The following is a 15931-nucleotide window of genomic DNA, read 5'->3' on the forward strand; positions in this document are numbered from 1 at the left end:
CTACGTGGGGCGCTAAAGAGTGCTCTGAGTCCGTATAAAAGCAGTCTTTTCGCTGTGATACTCCAGCTCTTCGCTGTCTGACTCAGAGTTCATTCCTCCCGCCGTATCCTCATCCCCCCACACAGTGGGAATCCCCCGGTATGACACTTTCCCCCGGCCGAGTCCGAACCCAAAGCCTACTCGTATCCCTCCTCCACCCGTGTCCATCACCGGCAGTTTCTTCCTCCGGCAGAACGGGGCACTGGCTGCTCCGGAGTGCAGCTGAAGTAGCATAAAAACGGCTGCAAATGTAGCCAGGATGAAGGCACAGCTGAGCACCGCCACCAGCGCCGGCAATCTCGAGGAAAAGCCGGGCTCGTTCAAGGAATTATCCGAGTTCGGATCCACCTCGTGCTGGAGCACAGGAATGCTGGCCGATTTTCGCTGGTTCTGGTGCAAACAAGAAGTGACCACTAAGTGACTGTGGGAGGGACAGGAAAGACATTCGTTCTCCCCGGAACCGAAACACATCAGGCAGGATGGGTGGCAGGGCAGGCACGCCTGTACGGTAGAGTGCTCCACCCAGTTGTCCAACGACAAGTTGAGCACCTGCAGCCCCGAGCTGAAGCCGGGAGGGCAGGACTTCACGCAGCCTTGCAAGAACAGCAAGAAACCAGTGCTGCATTCTAGAAAACAGAGATCGAAAGACACTTAATTGCAGTTGTTGCAAATGTTTAACGAACATGAAATGGCACTTGAAACACATTTTACTTTCATAATGTGACAACTTTGAGAGAAAACAGATGGCGCTAGGATATTATTGGTTAATATTAGTTTGCCCTGTTCATGCAGCATTGGGTTTTGTCAGCAGAAGAGAAATTTAGTTTCAAATGTTGTTGAGATTAAAGTGAATATTGAAATAAACATTTTTGGCAACACTGAGTAATTAATGAAATTGGCAATAAACGTTTTATTTATTTATAATTTCGGCCATGCCAACTACCACAGCTATATTCATGCCATGTAAGATATATATGAATAGATTAATGTATGTGTATTATATATATATATATATATATATATATATATATATATATATATACATATATATATATACACACACAAAACACATTCACGTCACGTTCAGCAGTACGCTGTACACAAAGCAGCACTGGACTCACAAACGCTGCTTTATCAGGCATTCCAGGCACGATGAAATGAAAATGAGAACAATCAGTCCAATCACCGCAGATTAGCGTCACACAAAGGGGTCTGGAAAAATGACTAATTGAGCGAATCGTTTGGGAGTTGTTGAGCAAGTAAGGTAAAAACAAATGCATATTATAAGACAATGAACGTGTTTTTTGACCTTGCATGCATGTCAACCTGTTGTTGGGGACTCTTACTGTAATGCTGAATGGTTAAAGTCAATGGTTAAATATTAGGAAAAAATTAATTTCTTAGAGATATCAGTAGTATTGGTATCAGTGATACTCGCCTTTAGTCATTAAAGAATGCCATTAAACAAATATTCAAAATGTACTGTCTTTGTTGTTTCTACATTAATTTGAAGATAGAATGTGAAATTATTGCAATTGAAAAAATATGTTTAAAAACTTTATATTGTGGGATTAATCGTGATCTATTTCAGAAAAAAAGTAGGATTATATATACATACAGGGTTTCCCATACATTCATTAATTTGTGGCGGCCCGCCACAATATCAACGCTGACCGCCACGGATTGATTCAGATTTTTAAACTATTTAATATGGGTACAATTGTATTTTATTGTAGAGCTGCGCGCTGCTTGCTCCCTCCCTCTCACAAACTGACAACGGAGGCACGCACGACTAGCCCCTCCTCTTCGAACACGATCTGAATCAAAACATGAGCATGCGTTAGTTAGAGCAGGGGTTTTCAAACTGTGGGTCGCGACCCACTTGTGGGTCACAGAATGGAACAAGGTGGGTCGCACAAAGTCACTTGGCTGCAGCTAAATTTGCGTTTCAATGACACACACACACACAGTTCAGTCTAGGGCTGCACGAAAGTGACGAGTGGGAACGGTGCGAGGCCGGTGGAGTGATTGGAATTGAGCGACACCTGCTCGACTCACCAGTCTCGAGAACCACGGAGGAGATCGGAAGGATACAAAAGAGGAGCGTCCGTCTCCCCGGCAACTCACTCCAGCCCACCGCCTCGAGCATCCTCCTTCGCCCTGCTCGATGGCACTGCGGATTCACCTCAGTGCCGAGGGATCTTCGGCACCGCGTCCCTCCTTCCTCCCAGGCTTCGGCACCAGTCTAACACATTAAAAACTTCTCAATCACGGGAAGGAGGAGGCGGGAACCGGGAACCCACTCGTCACAATGATATAGCCCAGGGGTTTTCAAACTGTGGGTCGCGACCCACTTGTGGGTCACAGAATGGAACAAGGTGGGTCGCACAAAGTCACTTGGCTGCAGCTAAATTTGCGTTTCAATGACACACACACACACAGTTCAGTCTAGGGCTGCACGAAAGTGACGAGTGGGAACGGTGCGAGGCCGGTGGAGTGATTGGAATTGAGCGACACCTGCTCGACTCACCAGTCTCGAGAACCACGGAGGAGATCGGAAGGATACAAAAGAGGAGCGTCCGTCTCCCCGGCAACTCACTCCAGCCCACCGCCTCGAGCATCCTCCTTCGCCCTGCTCGATGGCACTGCGGATTCACCTCAGTGCCGAGGGATCTTCGGCACCGCGTCCCTCCTTCCTCCCAGGCTTCGGCACCAGTCTAACACATTAAAAACTTCTCAATCACGGGAAGGAGGAGGCGGGAACCGGGAACCCACTCGTCACAATGATATAGCCCACCAACATTAATAAGGACTGCAATATCCTTAGTGTGATTTTCGAATTGCAATTAAGTCCGCGTGCTTTGCGTGTTTTGAAGCGCGGGCGCGCACGAGTTGTAATAACAGTGAAGGTCTCAGAGCAATGTCATTAAAAGGTTCAATCGGTCCGCATTATTAAAAGAGAAAAACTTGCTCACTTCAATACACTATATTCCGCATGAGATTGCATACACCAGAAAACAAATGTTACGAAAACGGTTTCAGGTAGGCCATGTTCATTCATTTCTATCGTCCGTTTGAGCTCTGTGCACTTTTTTCGTTCGGGAAACGGTTTGTAAAAAGCATTTCACATGTACAGGGTGAGCAGTGCACAAACGCAGGGTTAATTGTAACACTACAAGATTTAAACATTTCCACATAACAAAATGCACAAAAAAATAATGCAATACTCCTTGACGTATCATCTCTTTTTAGAGAAAAATTTGCCAAAGTTCAGAAATCTTTTGAAGATATTGCTGAACATTAATTTAACCATTGCTAAAATAAATTTCTGCCTGAACTTAATGTCATCCAGTTTTTTTTTTTTTTTGTTTATTTAAAACGAGACACATGTTTATTATTATTTTTTACCTATTTCACAATTATTTTAATCTCCAAACAGTTTTAGATAGTTCTGCTTTGCTTCTTATGCTTTTTCTAAAAAAAGTGTTGGATTGTGCTCCGTTCTCACCGACACACACGGAAGGATCGTGAATGCATTTTCTGCAACAAAACACAGCAGCGCAGATTACAGTTCACTGGAGTGAGCCTGTTTAACGTTTTTATGGACACTACATATTCTAAAGTCTGTAAACAAAAATTAAAACTTAAATATTAATAGTGATTTTTTTCAGGTGTAGGCCTACTCTAAAATAAAAAGGTTTTTTTTCTTAAATACTTCATTTCTGTCATCAAACTTTTAAGTAAGATTAGGCTTAAAGTAATATCAACCTTTTTTTTTCCTCAAATATTGTGGTGGGTCATGAAATAGATTACACTTGTCTAGGTGGGTCGTGGAATGGAAAAGTTTGGGAACCACTGAGTTAGAGGACGGATCACCGGTGCTTAATGCTTATTCCCCCAGCGAAGATTCCAGAATCAATCCGGAGTTGAATGGTTAGTAATGAACACTGTTGCTCAACATAACTCTGAGAAGTTAATCTATGTTAAGCGCTGTCGCGTTCCCATTACAGATTCGCGCAAAACTTTTGTGTTTTTTTTTCTTCTAAATATCGATAAACAACTATTGCGAAATGACGGCGTTTCCATTAACCGATGTTATGCGACTAAAACGTCATTTTTTTCCTCTCGCGATCAGTTATTCCAACGGACGTTGGTAGGTTTATATATATCACAGCCACCAGACTAGACATTATATTATTATTATCTCCAGGTTCAGGTTGGTGTGTGTTGGTTTTTGTCCACCTCAATCTCCAGGTTTGTGTGTGTGTGTGTGTGTGTGTGTGTCAGAGTCTTTTTGAATGTTTGAGTGTGTGAGCCTGTGTTTGAGTGTGTCAGTAAGTTTGTGAGTTTGAGTGTGTGTGTGTGTGTGTGTGTGTTTGTGTGTGTGTGTGTGTGTGTGTGTGTGTGTCCATCTCCAGGTCCAGGTTTGTGTGTCTGTGTGTGAGCAAAATTTGCAACAAGAAGTCTGTGGAGCAGTCATAGCATAGAAAGTGTAGCAATGGCATAGCAATGTCTTTAAAGGGATAGTTCACCCAAAAATGAAAATTCTATCATCGTTTACTCACCCTCAAGTTGTTCCAAACCTGTATGAGTTCCTTTGTTCTGCTGAACACAAAGGAAGATATTTGGAAGAATGTTTGTAACCAAACAGATCACGGTCCCTATTGACTACCATAGTATATATTTTTCCTACTATGGAAGTCAATGGGGACCAAGATCTGTTTGATTCTGTCATTCTTCCAAATATCTTCCTTTGTGTTCAGCAGAAGAAAGAAACTAATACAGGTTTGGAACAACTTGAGGGTGAGTAAACGATGATAGAATTTTCATTTTTGGGTGAACTATCCCTTTAAGGTATCTGACACTAAGTGTTGGCAATGGAAATGTGTACTTGTCACTAAAAATATATGAGATATATTTATGATATATACATATACATACATACACATATATATATATATATATATATATATATATATATATATATATATAGAGCTGAAACAACGAATCGATTTAATCGATTAAAATCGATTATTAAAATAGTTGTCAACTAATTTAGTCATCGATTCGTTGCTAAATAACTTTTATTTGCCGTAAGCGGCTCATTTCGTGCATATTTCAAATCTGCGGTGACCAAAGTGTGGCAGTAATGAGCCACCGGAGGTTTTACTCAGCCAGTACAACAGGAGAAGTAGCGAATAGCCAATAGCTGGCCTCGTTTTGTCACGTGCTTCCCGAACAGCGTCTCTGCAGCATTCAGCAGGATGTGGGAATACTTTACTTTGAGCCTTCAAAAAAGAAGAGTAACCTGTAAACTCTGCACTACGGAACTGTTTAAGGGGACGTTCACATATCGCGTCTTTTGCGCGCTCAAGTTCGTTATTTCCAACACCGCATCGAGTTAAAACATTTCAACTTTTAGAATGCAGCAAGCGCACCGCGGGTCATGTGACAAGAACTAACCAATCAGCTTCATCCTTTCCCGTAACAACGTTAAAAGCTCAGTCAAGATGAAAGGAACAGCTGATTATAGTTGTATATGGATTTCCATTTTGAAATAAATTTAGTAGCAGAGCTACTGCAAGCGATTTTTTGAGCTGCAAATCCATTTATCCTTTGCTGAAATTTCCGCGTCTTCAAGGAGAGAGCACGTCATGGTTGCTTATCAAAGGCAGACGCCTCAGGGGCGCTTCTGCCCGAGCGCTTTGGAAAGAAGGAGAAAGCGGCGCGCCTAGCGTTTTCCACGCGTTTTTAGGCACGATATGTGAACGGCCCCTAAGACTTTCATTTGTGCAGATTCTCCAGTACAATGTTGTTTGCAAATGTTTAGTCGTAAAAGCTGATAACATTGCTTTTTAACAGTTAACATTTAAAGCTTTACAAACATGTTCTGTGATCAGTTTGTCGTTTACCAGTTCAAAATTCAGTCGTGCAGCCTAATTATGACTGAATGAGAGAGATAAATGTTTAAAGATATTTGAAATGCACTTTTTTTTCTAAGTATTCACTGCTCTTTTTCACACAGCAGGTTTTTTGTGTGTGTCCAATTTTTTTTTCTGGACAACCTTCTGATGGATTTTACTTTAAATTGTGAGTTTCATTCAGGTTTCATGCCATTGGCACTTTTTTCGAAGGATTGTTTACAATTTCACAGCAAAAGCTATAAAGCTGTTTTCCAGTAAATAATAAAATACAATGCACTGCAATTTTATTCTGTTTTATCCTTATTCTTCGTGAAAATATGTTCTGAAAGATTCCTTAATAAGCTTTGTCCGGGATGTTAAACTACTTTAGGAGCTCTAAGGACTGCCATGGTGAAAACATTTGATATCTCCTTGTGAAATTTGCTAGAGTATGGGTCAGTGTTTTGATTGCAGAAGAGTTCGACAAAGGATTACTAACACAATAAAACAACTCCAGGTATATTTTTGATTAGGATATGACAGTGCAAAATGGTTAAAATCTCTTAAAAATCTATGCTGAAGGATAAAGACCATTTATTAATAATTTACTTGGGGAAAAAATGGAAAAAACTAAAATATAAGCACATAAACCGATTAATCGTAAAAATAATCGACAGATTAATCGATTATCAAAATAATCGTTAGTTGCAGCCCTATATATATATATGATATATTCAACTTTACCCCCCCAAACACCGCACCACCACAAATAGAATCTAATTCTGTGGGAAACACTGTACATATATAAATATACACTCACACACATATGTGGTAACGTATGAAAAATGTAGTGTAAAAGTATTGTTCACTGTTAGTTAAATATTGTGTTGATCCTATTGTAAAATGTTAGCACATTTGTTATCTAAAAAATAACATTCAAATAGCGGGCATTAGCATAACCTGTCTGCTGAACTGCTGTCATGGTGGTATTTAAGTGTAGTTAAACTGTCAGCATCTTTATAACTAGGTACCCTGTCAAAAACAAAGGTGCACACATTTTAAGGTATTTATTCTGTAGTAGAGGAAGAACACACATTAAGCTACAGTCTGCACACTTTTAATACATGAGCTAAGCATTCACGTTTGCATTTGCATAAGGTCATTTCATGTTGTGCTCTCATTTTTGGTTCAAATGGGACAAATGATTCACCTAGTAAAATTCAGTACTACCTAGAGTAACAGTGCAAGAAGACCTTATGAAAAATGAGTGAAATAACTTATTAGCAAAGTTTGTCCTCGACTGCAGGCACAATATGGGGTCATGATGGAGAAATCCATCAGCAGCTTTGAACAATAAACTTTTTTTATTTGATTAACAAATTAAGGATTGTTTACTGCCCTCTGAAGGTTAGGAAGGTACGACCTCACATCAAGAAGAGGGCTGAGGATTTGAAAACTTTTCCACTTCTTTAATAATGCACAGTTTATCTAATTTAAACCTCTCTGGCATCAGTTTCAAGCGTTTTGGAATATTTATACTCATAAACATATATTAATATTCATAAGCACAACGCAGTCATACTGAGACATATGAACATTTCTATATGACAGAGAGGGTCTGCCAAGGGAATTACTGAGTGTGTAAATATTTCCTTCTAGTCATGAATGTCACCACCTATAAAAGCTCGTCTGTTAAGGGTTGTGTGTGTGTGTGTGTCTTACCGATGCAGATCTGCTGGGTGTCAAAGGTTTTGCAGCTGTTGTTTGAAGGCCGGGTGTAATCAGATATGGACGGATCTGTGGCACTGGAGCCGGTGCCGTATAAGATGAGGGTGAACTGAGAAAGAACGCCTGTGGAAATGATACCGAACTTTAAAGATGCTTTGATCATCAGCCAAAACACAAATGGCATTCACAGCATAAAAAATAATTTTCTTAATCAGTATTTTTCATCTTGTTTTTCAGTAACAGTATCTACACATCCCTAAAACAAGATAAATTCACTTGAGAAGCAGTTTACGTAAGATGTTTAGACTTGTTTTCAGAGAATATATCTTAAATTAAGCTTACTTTTTCTAATCCTGCTGGCAAATTGTTTATTTTCTTGTTTCAAGCATAAATCAAACAAAACTGAAAGAGATTTATTCTCATAAGAAAAATTATCCTGACTCAGAATTTATTCTCTGAAATGTCTTTTGTCTTCTTCCCAGCCATTTTCCTTTTATTTTTATTTTTTTTAAGTAACTTTATCTTGTTTTAAAGGGTGGTTGGATGTTTGTACTGAAAACCTAGACAAAGCACTGATTAAGAAAAAGCTGAATGTAGTACCATAATCATTAAGTCCAGCCATATTCTCAATCTCCAGCGTCCATTCTCCCCGAGGGTCTTCGTCCCAGGAGTGAGTGGTCATGAATGCCCAGTCGTTGAACCCTTCGGCTGAGTTATCCTGAGGCCTGAACACAAGAGAAAGAGATCTCTATTCATGTGTGTGTCTATCGGAGAAGCCGAAACAAGATATCAATCAAGATATCAATTGAATATGAGATAAACTGAGTTTGTATTTACAATCCAAATAATTACGTTTCATAAAGATAATGGGGTGAATTGTTTGTATATGGCCAGACAAGTGCGCAAATGTGTTTTCTTGTTCATCAGATGCATTTTCTGTACATGCTAGCGTGCAACATTTACACACTTCAAGGCAAGGCAAGTTTATTTATATAGCACATTTCGTACACAATGGAAATTCAAAGTACTCTACATAAAAGAAAGTAAAATAATCATTAAGAAAAATAATAAAAATAAAACAAGCAATTTTAAAACTTTGAAAATGATTAAAAAATTTACTTTTTAAAAATCAATTAAAACAGTTAGAAATAGAAAATGATTTTACATTAAAAAAAAAACAGTGAAAATACAGTGCAATCAGTTCGGACATTGCACAGTGCTCATTCAATAAATGCACAGCTAAACAGATAAGTTTTGAGTCTAGATTTAAATGTGACTAGTGTTTTAGCACATCTGATCCCTTCTGGAAGCTGATTCCTTTTTTTTAAAGGAATTTGTACTTTTACTCAGTAATGATGCATTAAATTGATTAAAAAAGTGACAATTAAGACAATTCTAAAGTTACAAACATTTCTGTAAAATAAATAGTTTATTTTTTATACAAAGAATCCTGAAAATAAATTCATCTCAGTTTCCACAAAAATATTCAGCAGTTATTCAACATTTTCAATGTTGATAATAAGAATGAATGTTTCTTGAGCAGCAAATCATTATATTAGAATGATTTCTGAAGGATCATGAAGACTGGAGTAATGATGCTGAAAATTCAGCTTTGCGTCACAGGAATAAATTATATTTTAAAATATATGTTACAATAGAAAACAATTTTACAGATTTACTGTATTTTTGGTCAAATAAATGCAGCTTTAGTGAGCATAAGAGACTTCATTCAAAAGCATTAAAAATCTTACCAACCTCAAACTTTTGAACTGTAGTGTATGCAAATGCATTTTTGCTAATGATGTGTTTGAGTGTGTTTACCGTGGAGCCAGCAGCGTGGAGCGAGTTCCCAGTGGGCTGACGAGGTGAACAGCCAGGTTTCCTCTGTGGTTATAGGTGAGGGTGAGTCTGGCCTGCACATGCTCCAAAGAGCTCACAAAATCCGGCTGCCCAGAGCAGGCATCTAGACTTCTGCTGAAGATCAGGTGGTTTCTTATGTCCCTACAACACAGAAGAATCTGAAATTACACTCCACTCTGACAAGCGACTATATGATGAAGCGTAATTTTGCTGTCAATTTCATGTGTCTAGTTTGCCTGTCCTTAAATGGTGACCTCTGGGTCCCCAGGTAGCAGGCATTAGCTGGCATTACCTAGCTGGTGTATTGATGTACTGCCTGTGCTGCATGAGGTGTTTGACCGTCCTTACCTGGGCTCGGTCAGCATATTAATGACACATTTGTGCTGCGGCCCCACGCTGCTCCAGTTCTGGGCCAAAGCGACCATGGCACTAGCATCCAACAGACCGTAGCCGTAAGAATGGCTCACTGCCACATAGAGAGAGACAGAGAGAGAGAGACACAGATGGAAAAAGTAACAAGGTCAGACATGTCTACTGAATAAATAAACGTAGCTCTCCGATTGGTAACGAGAACCATCATTTACCTAATCGCCCCACACCATTGGTCCTCCAGTCGTTGGTTATCAGGTGGGCGGGACGTGAGGTTCGTACAACGAGATGCTGCATGTCCCTCCAGGTCAGGTTCATGCTGGATGTGTTACGAAAAAAATGCACAAGTATTACATTGCAGCAGGGCCACAGATTTATTTTCATATTCACATAGATAATTTGCACATAATTATCCTCTTGGATGTGACAGGATGTCTTTTTGAAAGACACATAATTAAAGCTTTTCTTTCACTCGAGTCACAGAAAATTGCAAATGGAAATATTCCATCCTGGGGGCCATGCATCATTTTGTAATTACACAGCTGACAAAGCTTTTTTTTTTTTTCAAATGAAGACCCAAAATTGTATTCCCCGAAAACACAGCAATATCAGATTCAATTTATAACTGTATTTCCTTGGTTCACGACTCGAGCTTATTAGTTCTGTCCTTTTTTGCTCTACATGGCGAAAACAAGCGGCTTTGAGACTCGTGGCCCCCACGGCAAAAGTTGAAAAGCTGTGTTATTTCTCAACAGGGTATTTCAGGGCAAAGCACGTCAGGAATTGGACATAAAGCACAGCCAAAAATACCTGCATGACAAGCCATTTCCACCCAAAAGAAATGGAGTTAGCATGAAGATACGCCATAGAACAGAATGAAAAACATCCTGCTCTGGCGTCCGTATATATTTTTCAGGGTGATTTATGAAAAAGGGGATCCAATTCATAAGCTTTCAATATCTTTGACCTCACAATAAATGACTTATATTCATAATGCCGCATGCACGATTTATGAACCTAAAGCCAAGGCACAGATTCTCTGTGATTTACATTCAGTGATTAATAGATATAAGACTACTGAAATTCTCATGTTGTACATGGCAAGACTTGCACAGATATCGAACAGATATCCTTTTATATTGATGAGGTGCCAGAGCTGCAAAACATGCCAGAGCCTTTAAACAGGCTGGATTCAAACCAGGAATCTGTTCATGGACGGGGTGGAATAATGTCCTCACCACTTAAAGATTTCATAACATAACAACAACATGGCTACACTAATGCAAAACCGCATTAGATCATGCCTATTATAATCAATAAATTATAATAGAAGCACTGAGACATGCATTCAGCCGTTCAGCTGTCATGTCTAAAAACGCATAAAAAATGCCAGCCTCGTTCTCAATGAAGACGAAGAAGATTACTTTAAGGATAAATGGATTTCCAGCACTTGCTTTAACTCTACTACTAGATATATTTAGAGAGATGAGAAATAGCTATGATCAGCTGTTCGTCAATCTTGGCTGAGCTTTCGATCTCTTTTTGAATGTCTACATCTAAAATAAAGCACTTGAACACCGCGACCCACAGGTTGAAAACCACTGCCCTAGATCAATATCCAGAAACAAATTAAATATTTAATTTAATCATTAAAGTGTTTGTTTTTTTTCCATAAAAAAAGTAATTCAAATGCTCGCTAATGGTGTAGTTGACGGATTTTGTCGGATAGTTCATACAAGTCTAATATATAATAAATAGATATGTATTTTATATAATATATGATATTTTATAATACAAATTCATTATTATAGGATTTTAAATCATGAGTTCTGAGAGTATCGGCTACTGCACAAGCACACATTTCATTGGAAAGTGAATAGTCTTTTTTCTGAACTCAGCCGTTCAAAAGTCACCTACAGCGTGACATCACAAAGACTTCCAACCGATGAAAAGAGCAGAGTTGTGACAGAAAGAGAACAGAGATGGAGGTCTTGAAAAATGCCCCCAAAAACGTCCCCATCTCTTTCATTGTTGGGCCAAGCACGATCAAAGTCTTACAAACCTGAACAGCAGGGGCCGAACTCACACACGCACAAACACTGTGTGTGAACCAGGAGCCCCGTGACTCCGCCACACACAAAACATTCAAAGAAACCTTATGCTTGAGTGAGATGTGATTTCCATGTGTTATTACAACTTCCCATGGTACAGGATAAAATACTCTGCAGGAGATTTTAATCGAGTGTGATGACTTGATGTTGTATAAGGGCCTTGGGGTCAATCGGGCCCTGAACAAGGAGTGTTGACTGGCAGTCATCCCCCATCTCTCTCCATCCCTCCTTCATTTTTTTAGATGAGCAATGTCAAGGTGATGTCAGAGTGTGTCAGAGGGCTGAAGATGATGCACGAGGGGTAATGAAGTCTAACCGATGAAGGGGAATGATGGACAGGAGTGTGAAGAGCGTGTGTGAGGAATGTCTGTCCGTAGAGACAGGTGTCATTGTTGTCATTACTCACTTGGCCTCCAGAGCGAGAGCGATGATTCCCGCGGCCAGGGGAGCCGAGGCGGACGTGCCCGTGTGTGAGTCTGTACACTTCTTCCTCAGGTCCGTCGTCACCTGCACAGATGAAAACAAAAATATGGAAAGATCAGGTGTGTTAGTGGTCAGCCATCGGAAGGACATTGTTTGCAACTATATATAAGATGTGAGGGTGTCCGTCAGTCAGAGGCGCCTGTCAAAAAACCTGACAAGGATGCGAGTCTGAGAGGGAAGGAAAAACCAAATTCACTGCCGCTTCTGTGATGAGATGTGTGACAGCTTGGGAGACTTAATAAGCTGGCACCCCACACATGAGGGATTGGGGTTTCAATCACACCATAAGAGACATGGCGACATGCCTGTGTGATTGACAACGGTCAGGATGAGAGTACGACCAGCCCGAGGCTACAGAACCATCAGAGCATACACAGGTGAGCAGCTGCCAGACACCCACACACACACTCTTTCTCTTGTTTTATTTGTCTCTGTCCCTTCAGTCTGATTTAAACACATACAGACAAATACATACTCAAAATCAGGGCTTGAAAACGAAGAGTTCACTCCGAGCAGAATCGATATTTTAACGTTTCTGTTCCTGCGTTCCTCTGAATTATTACCGTTCCGAAACCGATTCGGGTGGAAAAAATACCGGTTAATAACGTTATTTTTTTTAAAACAATATTATGTGTCTATAATTTGCCTAATAATAAACGTGCTTATATGCAGGCTTTACAGTTCTTACCGTGCGCTAGCTCGTTGGCTTTGTTGGAAGGAGGACACCGACAGGGGGCTCGGCAGATCATAACACTTGATTTATTAAACATGAAGAGGTGAACATTAGGAATTAGCCACATCTGATTAGACAGTGTGCGTCATCTCTCTCTCTCTCTCTCTCTCTCTACTTCTCATAACTGCACGCAGACTATTCTCTTCTAATCGTGTGTCTCTGTTCTCGCGATATTACCTTTATATCTTATTTAAAGTTATAGAACATTAATTTTAACCTTAAATTACACTCCCTACAATAATAGTAATGCAATAATAACAAAGTACAGCGTTGTATTTACTCAAAAAGAAAAAATAGAGATCTAACGTTAGTCAATAACCCGCTGTGGTTAGTCATCTTTTCTAGATTTTGGCCAAATGTAGGCTACAAAAAAAAATTAGAGACAAAGTTTTTTTTTTTAAAGATATTTAAAAATATTTGCTGCATTGTAAAAAAAAAAAAAAGGATGAAAGTGAAAAAAACATTTACTAAAGTTGCGGCATTGCATTTTATTAGCCCTATTACTTTACGAAATAATGAAGGCTAAAATGCATGTAGTCTAAAGCAAAATGTTTACAAACATTATAAAAACAGCTATTAGTTTCTCTCGAAAACAAAACAAGTCTAGGCTATGAAAAACCTCGATCCAAAAACAAATTAATTTAAGCTGAAGCTGATGCCTGCATCTCTCATCCTGTCAAAATTTCATTCGTTACCGGATTTCATTTTCGTTCCTTGAAACGGTTCAGAGCCCTGCTCAAAATCCCACCCCACCGCTGTCGGCAAGTTTGCGTCCATTTTTAAATTGAATCTGTTATTTCCTTTGTCCTCTTAATGGAACTGGAGGTCTCAGAAGAGAGAGAGGGGGAGCTATCGCAGTCGTACATACTGGGACAGACTTGACATCAAGCAAAGTAACACTCTAAAACCACCTGAAACACCTCAGATGAGCTTCAATGAGCTGGTAGAGATAGATTTGCCTGGAGAGTCAGAAACCACTTTAACAGGAATGAGCGAATCAGATTCACAGTTCGCATAACTACCCACAGCACAAAAAAATCATATTTTCCCCTCAATGTGAGTGTGAATTTGAGCGAACCAAATTCAACTGGTCAAAAAGAGTTATCAGTTAGAAAATCCAGCCAGCAAGATATTCTGCTAGCTATATAAAATAAGGAACATCAAGGACATTGTGATGATAATATATAATATCAAAAACATAACATATTCTATTTCTTTGAACTGGATCATTCCAATTCCAATAAACAAATCATTCATGAATCATTAATCAATAATTTAGGTCTTTGAATCATAGTCTGAAGTGGATTATTCCAATTCCAGTTGACAAATCATTCATGAATCATGAATCAGATCTTTGAATCAATCACCCAACTTAATCATTCCAATTTTAGTGAGCAAAATGCTCATGAATCATAAATAACTGAATGAGGTCGTTGAATCAATGACTGAACTGTCATTCCAATTCCTGTGAACAAAATGTTAATGAATCATTAAAACATCAAGGAGATCTGAGGCAGATGTCAACAGTTTTAGTGAATATGACTTACACGACTTCTATCATATGACTTCAGTAGACTTAAATATTTCATAAGCTGTAAAGACCAATTTTATGTCGCTTCACAGCTCCAGTCCTCATTCACTTTAATTATACAGAAAAGAGTGACTAGGAAATTCTTCAACATGACATGAGTGTGTGTGTAAATGACAGATTTTTCTAAAATGACTTCTGAATTCTGTTAGAAACGCAGCCACAGTTCAAACTAATAGCCCAGATTCTCATCAAGATGATCCAAAGTAATGACTTTTAGAACTTGTGAAGGGCGTTTTCTTTTTATAGGCGTCTTTTGGCCTAATTAGCTTGCCCTAATTAAAAAGCCTGCTCAGGCATGCTCAAATACAGCTTATGCATTTAAAATGAAGGTATGGAACTGAAAAGAGGGGAAAACTTTCAAATAAGATCCAAAGAATCGGCAATGCAGCATGTTTGGTATTCCAAAATTGCTGCCTCTATGTCTTTTGCTGTCTTTCACTAGGTCGAATTTCTATGCTCCTTTTCTCTTTGCTTTTTCAAACACCTTTTTCTCATTTCCACTCTCATAGGAAATGTCGGGGCAGAGAAGCAGATGTGTATGGCATACAGCAGGAGCACCTGTGATTGGGAAGTTTTCAGACACTGCTCTAAAGTGATTTTTTTGCCTCCTTAGGGCATGACGTTCAGAGAGCTCTTTTTCTTATAGCCCACAGGAAATCACAGCGGCAGATGTGGAAATAATTTCAAAGCCTGACACTTCATCTTCACTGCACGCTGAATGGGGCGGCACTCCATCACTCACTTTTCCTGTGTACAGTCGTGACGTGGCCATTTAAACCAAGCAGAAAATTTGGCACACACGGGACGTTTACAGTTCTGCTTACAACTCAGAATGCTAGTGTTTGTGTGAGGGCATGATGATCTGTCAGTGTGCTGTTAATGTGTAAATGTTGCAGCGCTGAAACCTGAATTCATTCTATTTCTGGAGCCTTTAATGAGACATGGTTATAGCAAACTGTGTGTATGTGTTTCTGATAATAAACACATCTGAAGGCTTTTGTAAGCATTTGCATAGATTACTTTCACTGCATAAGGACTTTTGAGAACATATTGTTTATATCTATCTATCTATCTATCTATCTATCTATCTATCTATCTATCTATCTATCTATCT

The 15931-nt window shown here is 39.3% G+C and overlaps 1 protein-coding gene across 1 annotated transcript in view; it reads right to left on the bottom strand.

Moving 5' to 3' along the window:
• The window catches only part of furinb (furin (paired basic amino acid cleaving enzyme) b), a 99382-nt gene continuing 83451 nt past the window's right edge, over positions 1–15931 (bottom strand). Inside the window, exons 9-15 of the mRNA XM_059535618.1 lie at positions 12417–12517; positions 10115–10218; positions 9879–9996; positions 9492–9671; positions 8271–8395; positions 7665–7793; positions 1–665 (exon numbers count right to left, since the gene is read on the bottom strand). Of these exons, the coding sequence (XP_059391601.1) occupies positions 13–665; positions 7665–7793; positions 8271–8395; positions 9492–9671; positions 9879–9996; positions 10115–10218; positions 12417–12517 (1410 nt within the window). The 3' untranslated portion in view covers positions 1–12. The remainder of the gene's footprint in view (positions 666–7664; positions 7794–8270; positions 8396–9491; positions 9672–9878; positions 9997–10114; positions 10219–12416; positions 12518–15931) is intronic.

Source organism: Carassius carassius, chromosome 43 (genome assembly GCF_963082965.1).
Source record: "Carassius carassius chromosome 43, fCarCar2.1, whole genome shotgun sequence".
Classification (NCBI taxonomy): domain Eukaryota; kingdom Metazoa; phylum Chordata; class Actinopteri; order Cypriniformes; family Cyprinidae; genus Carassius; species Carassius carassius.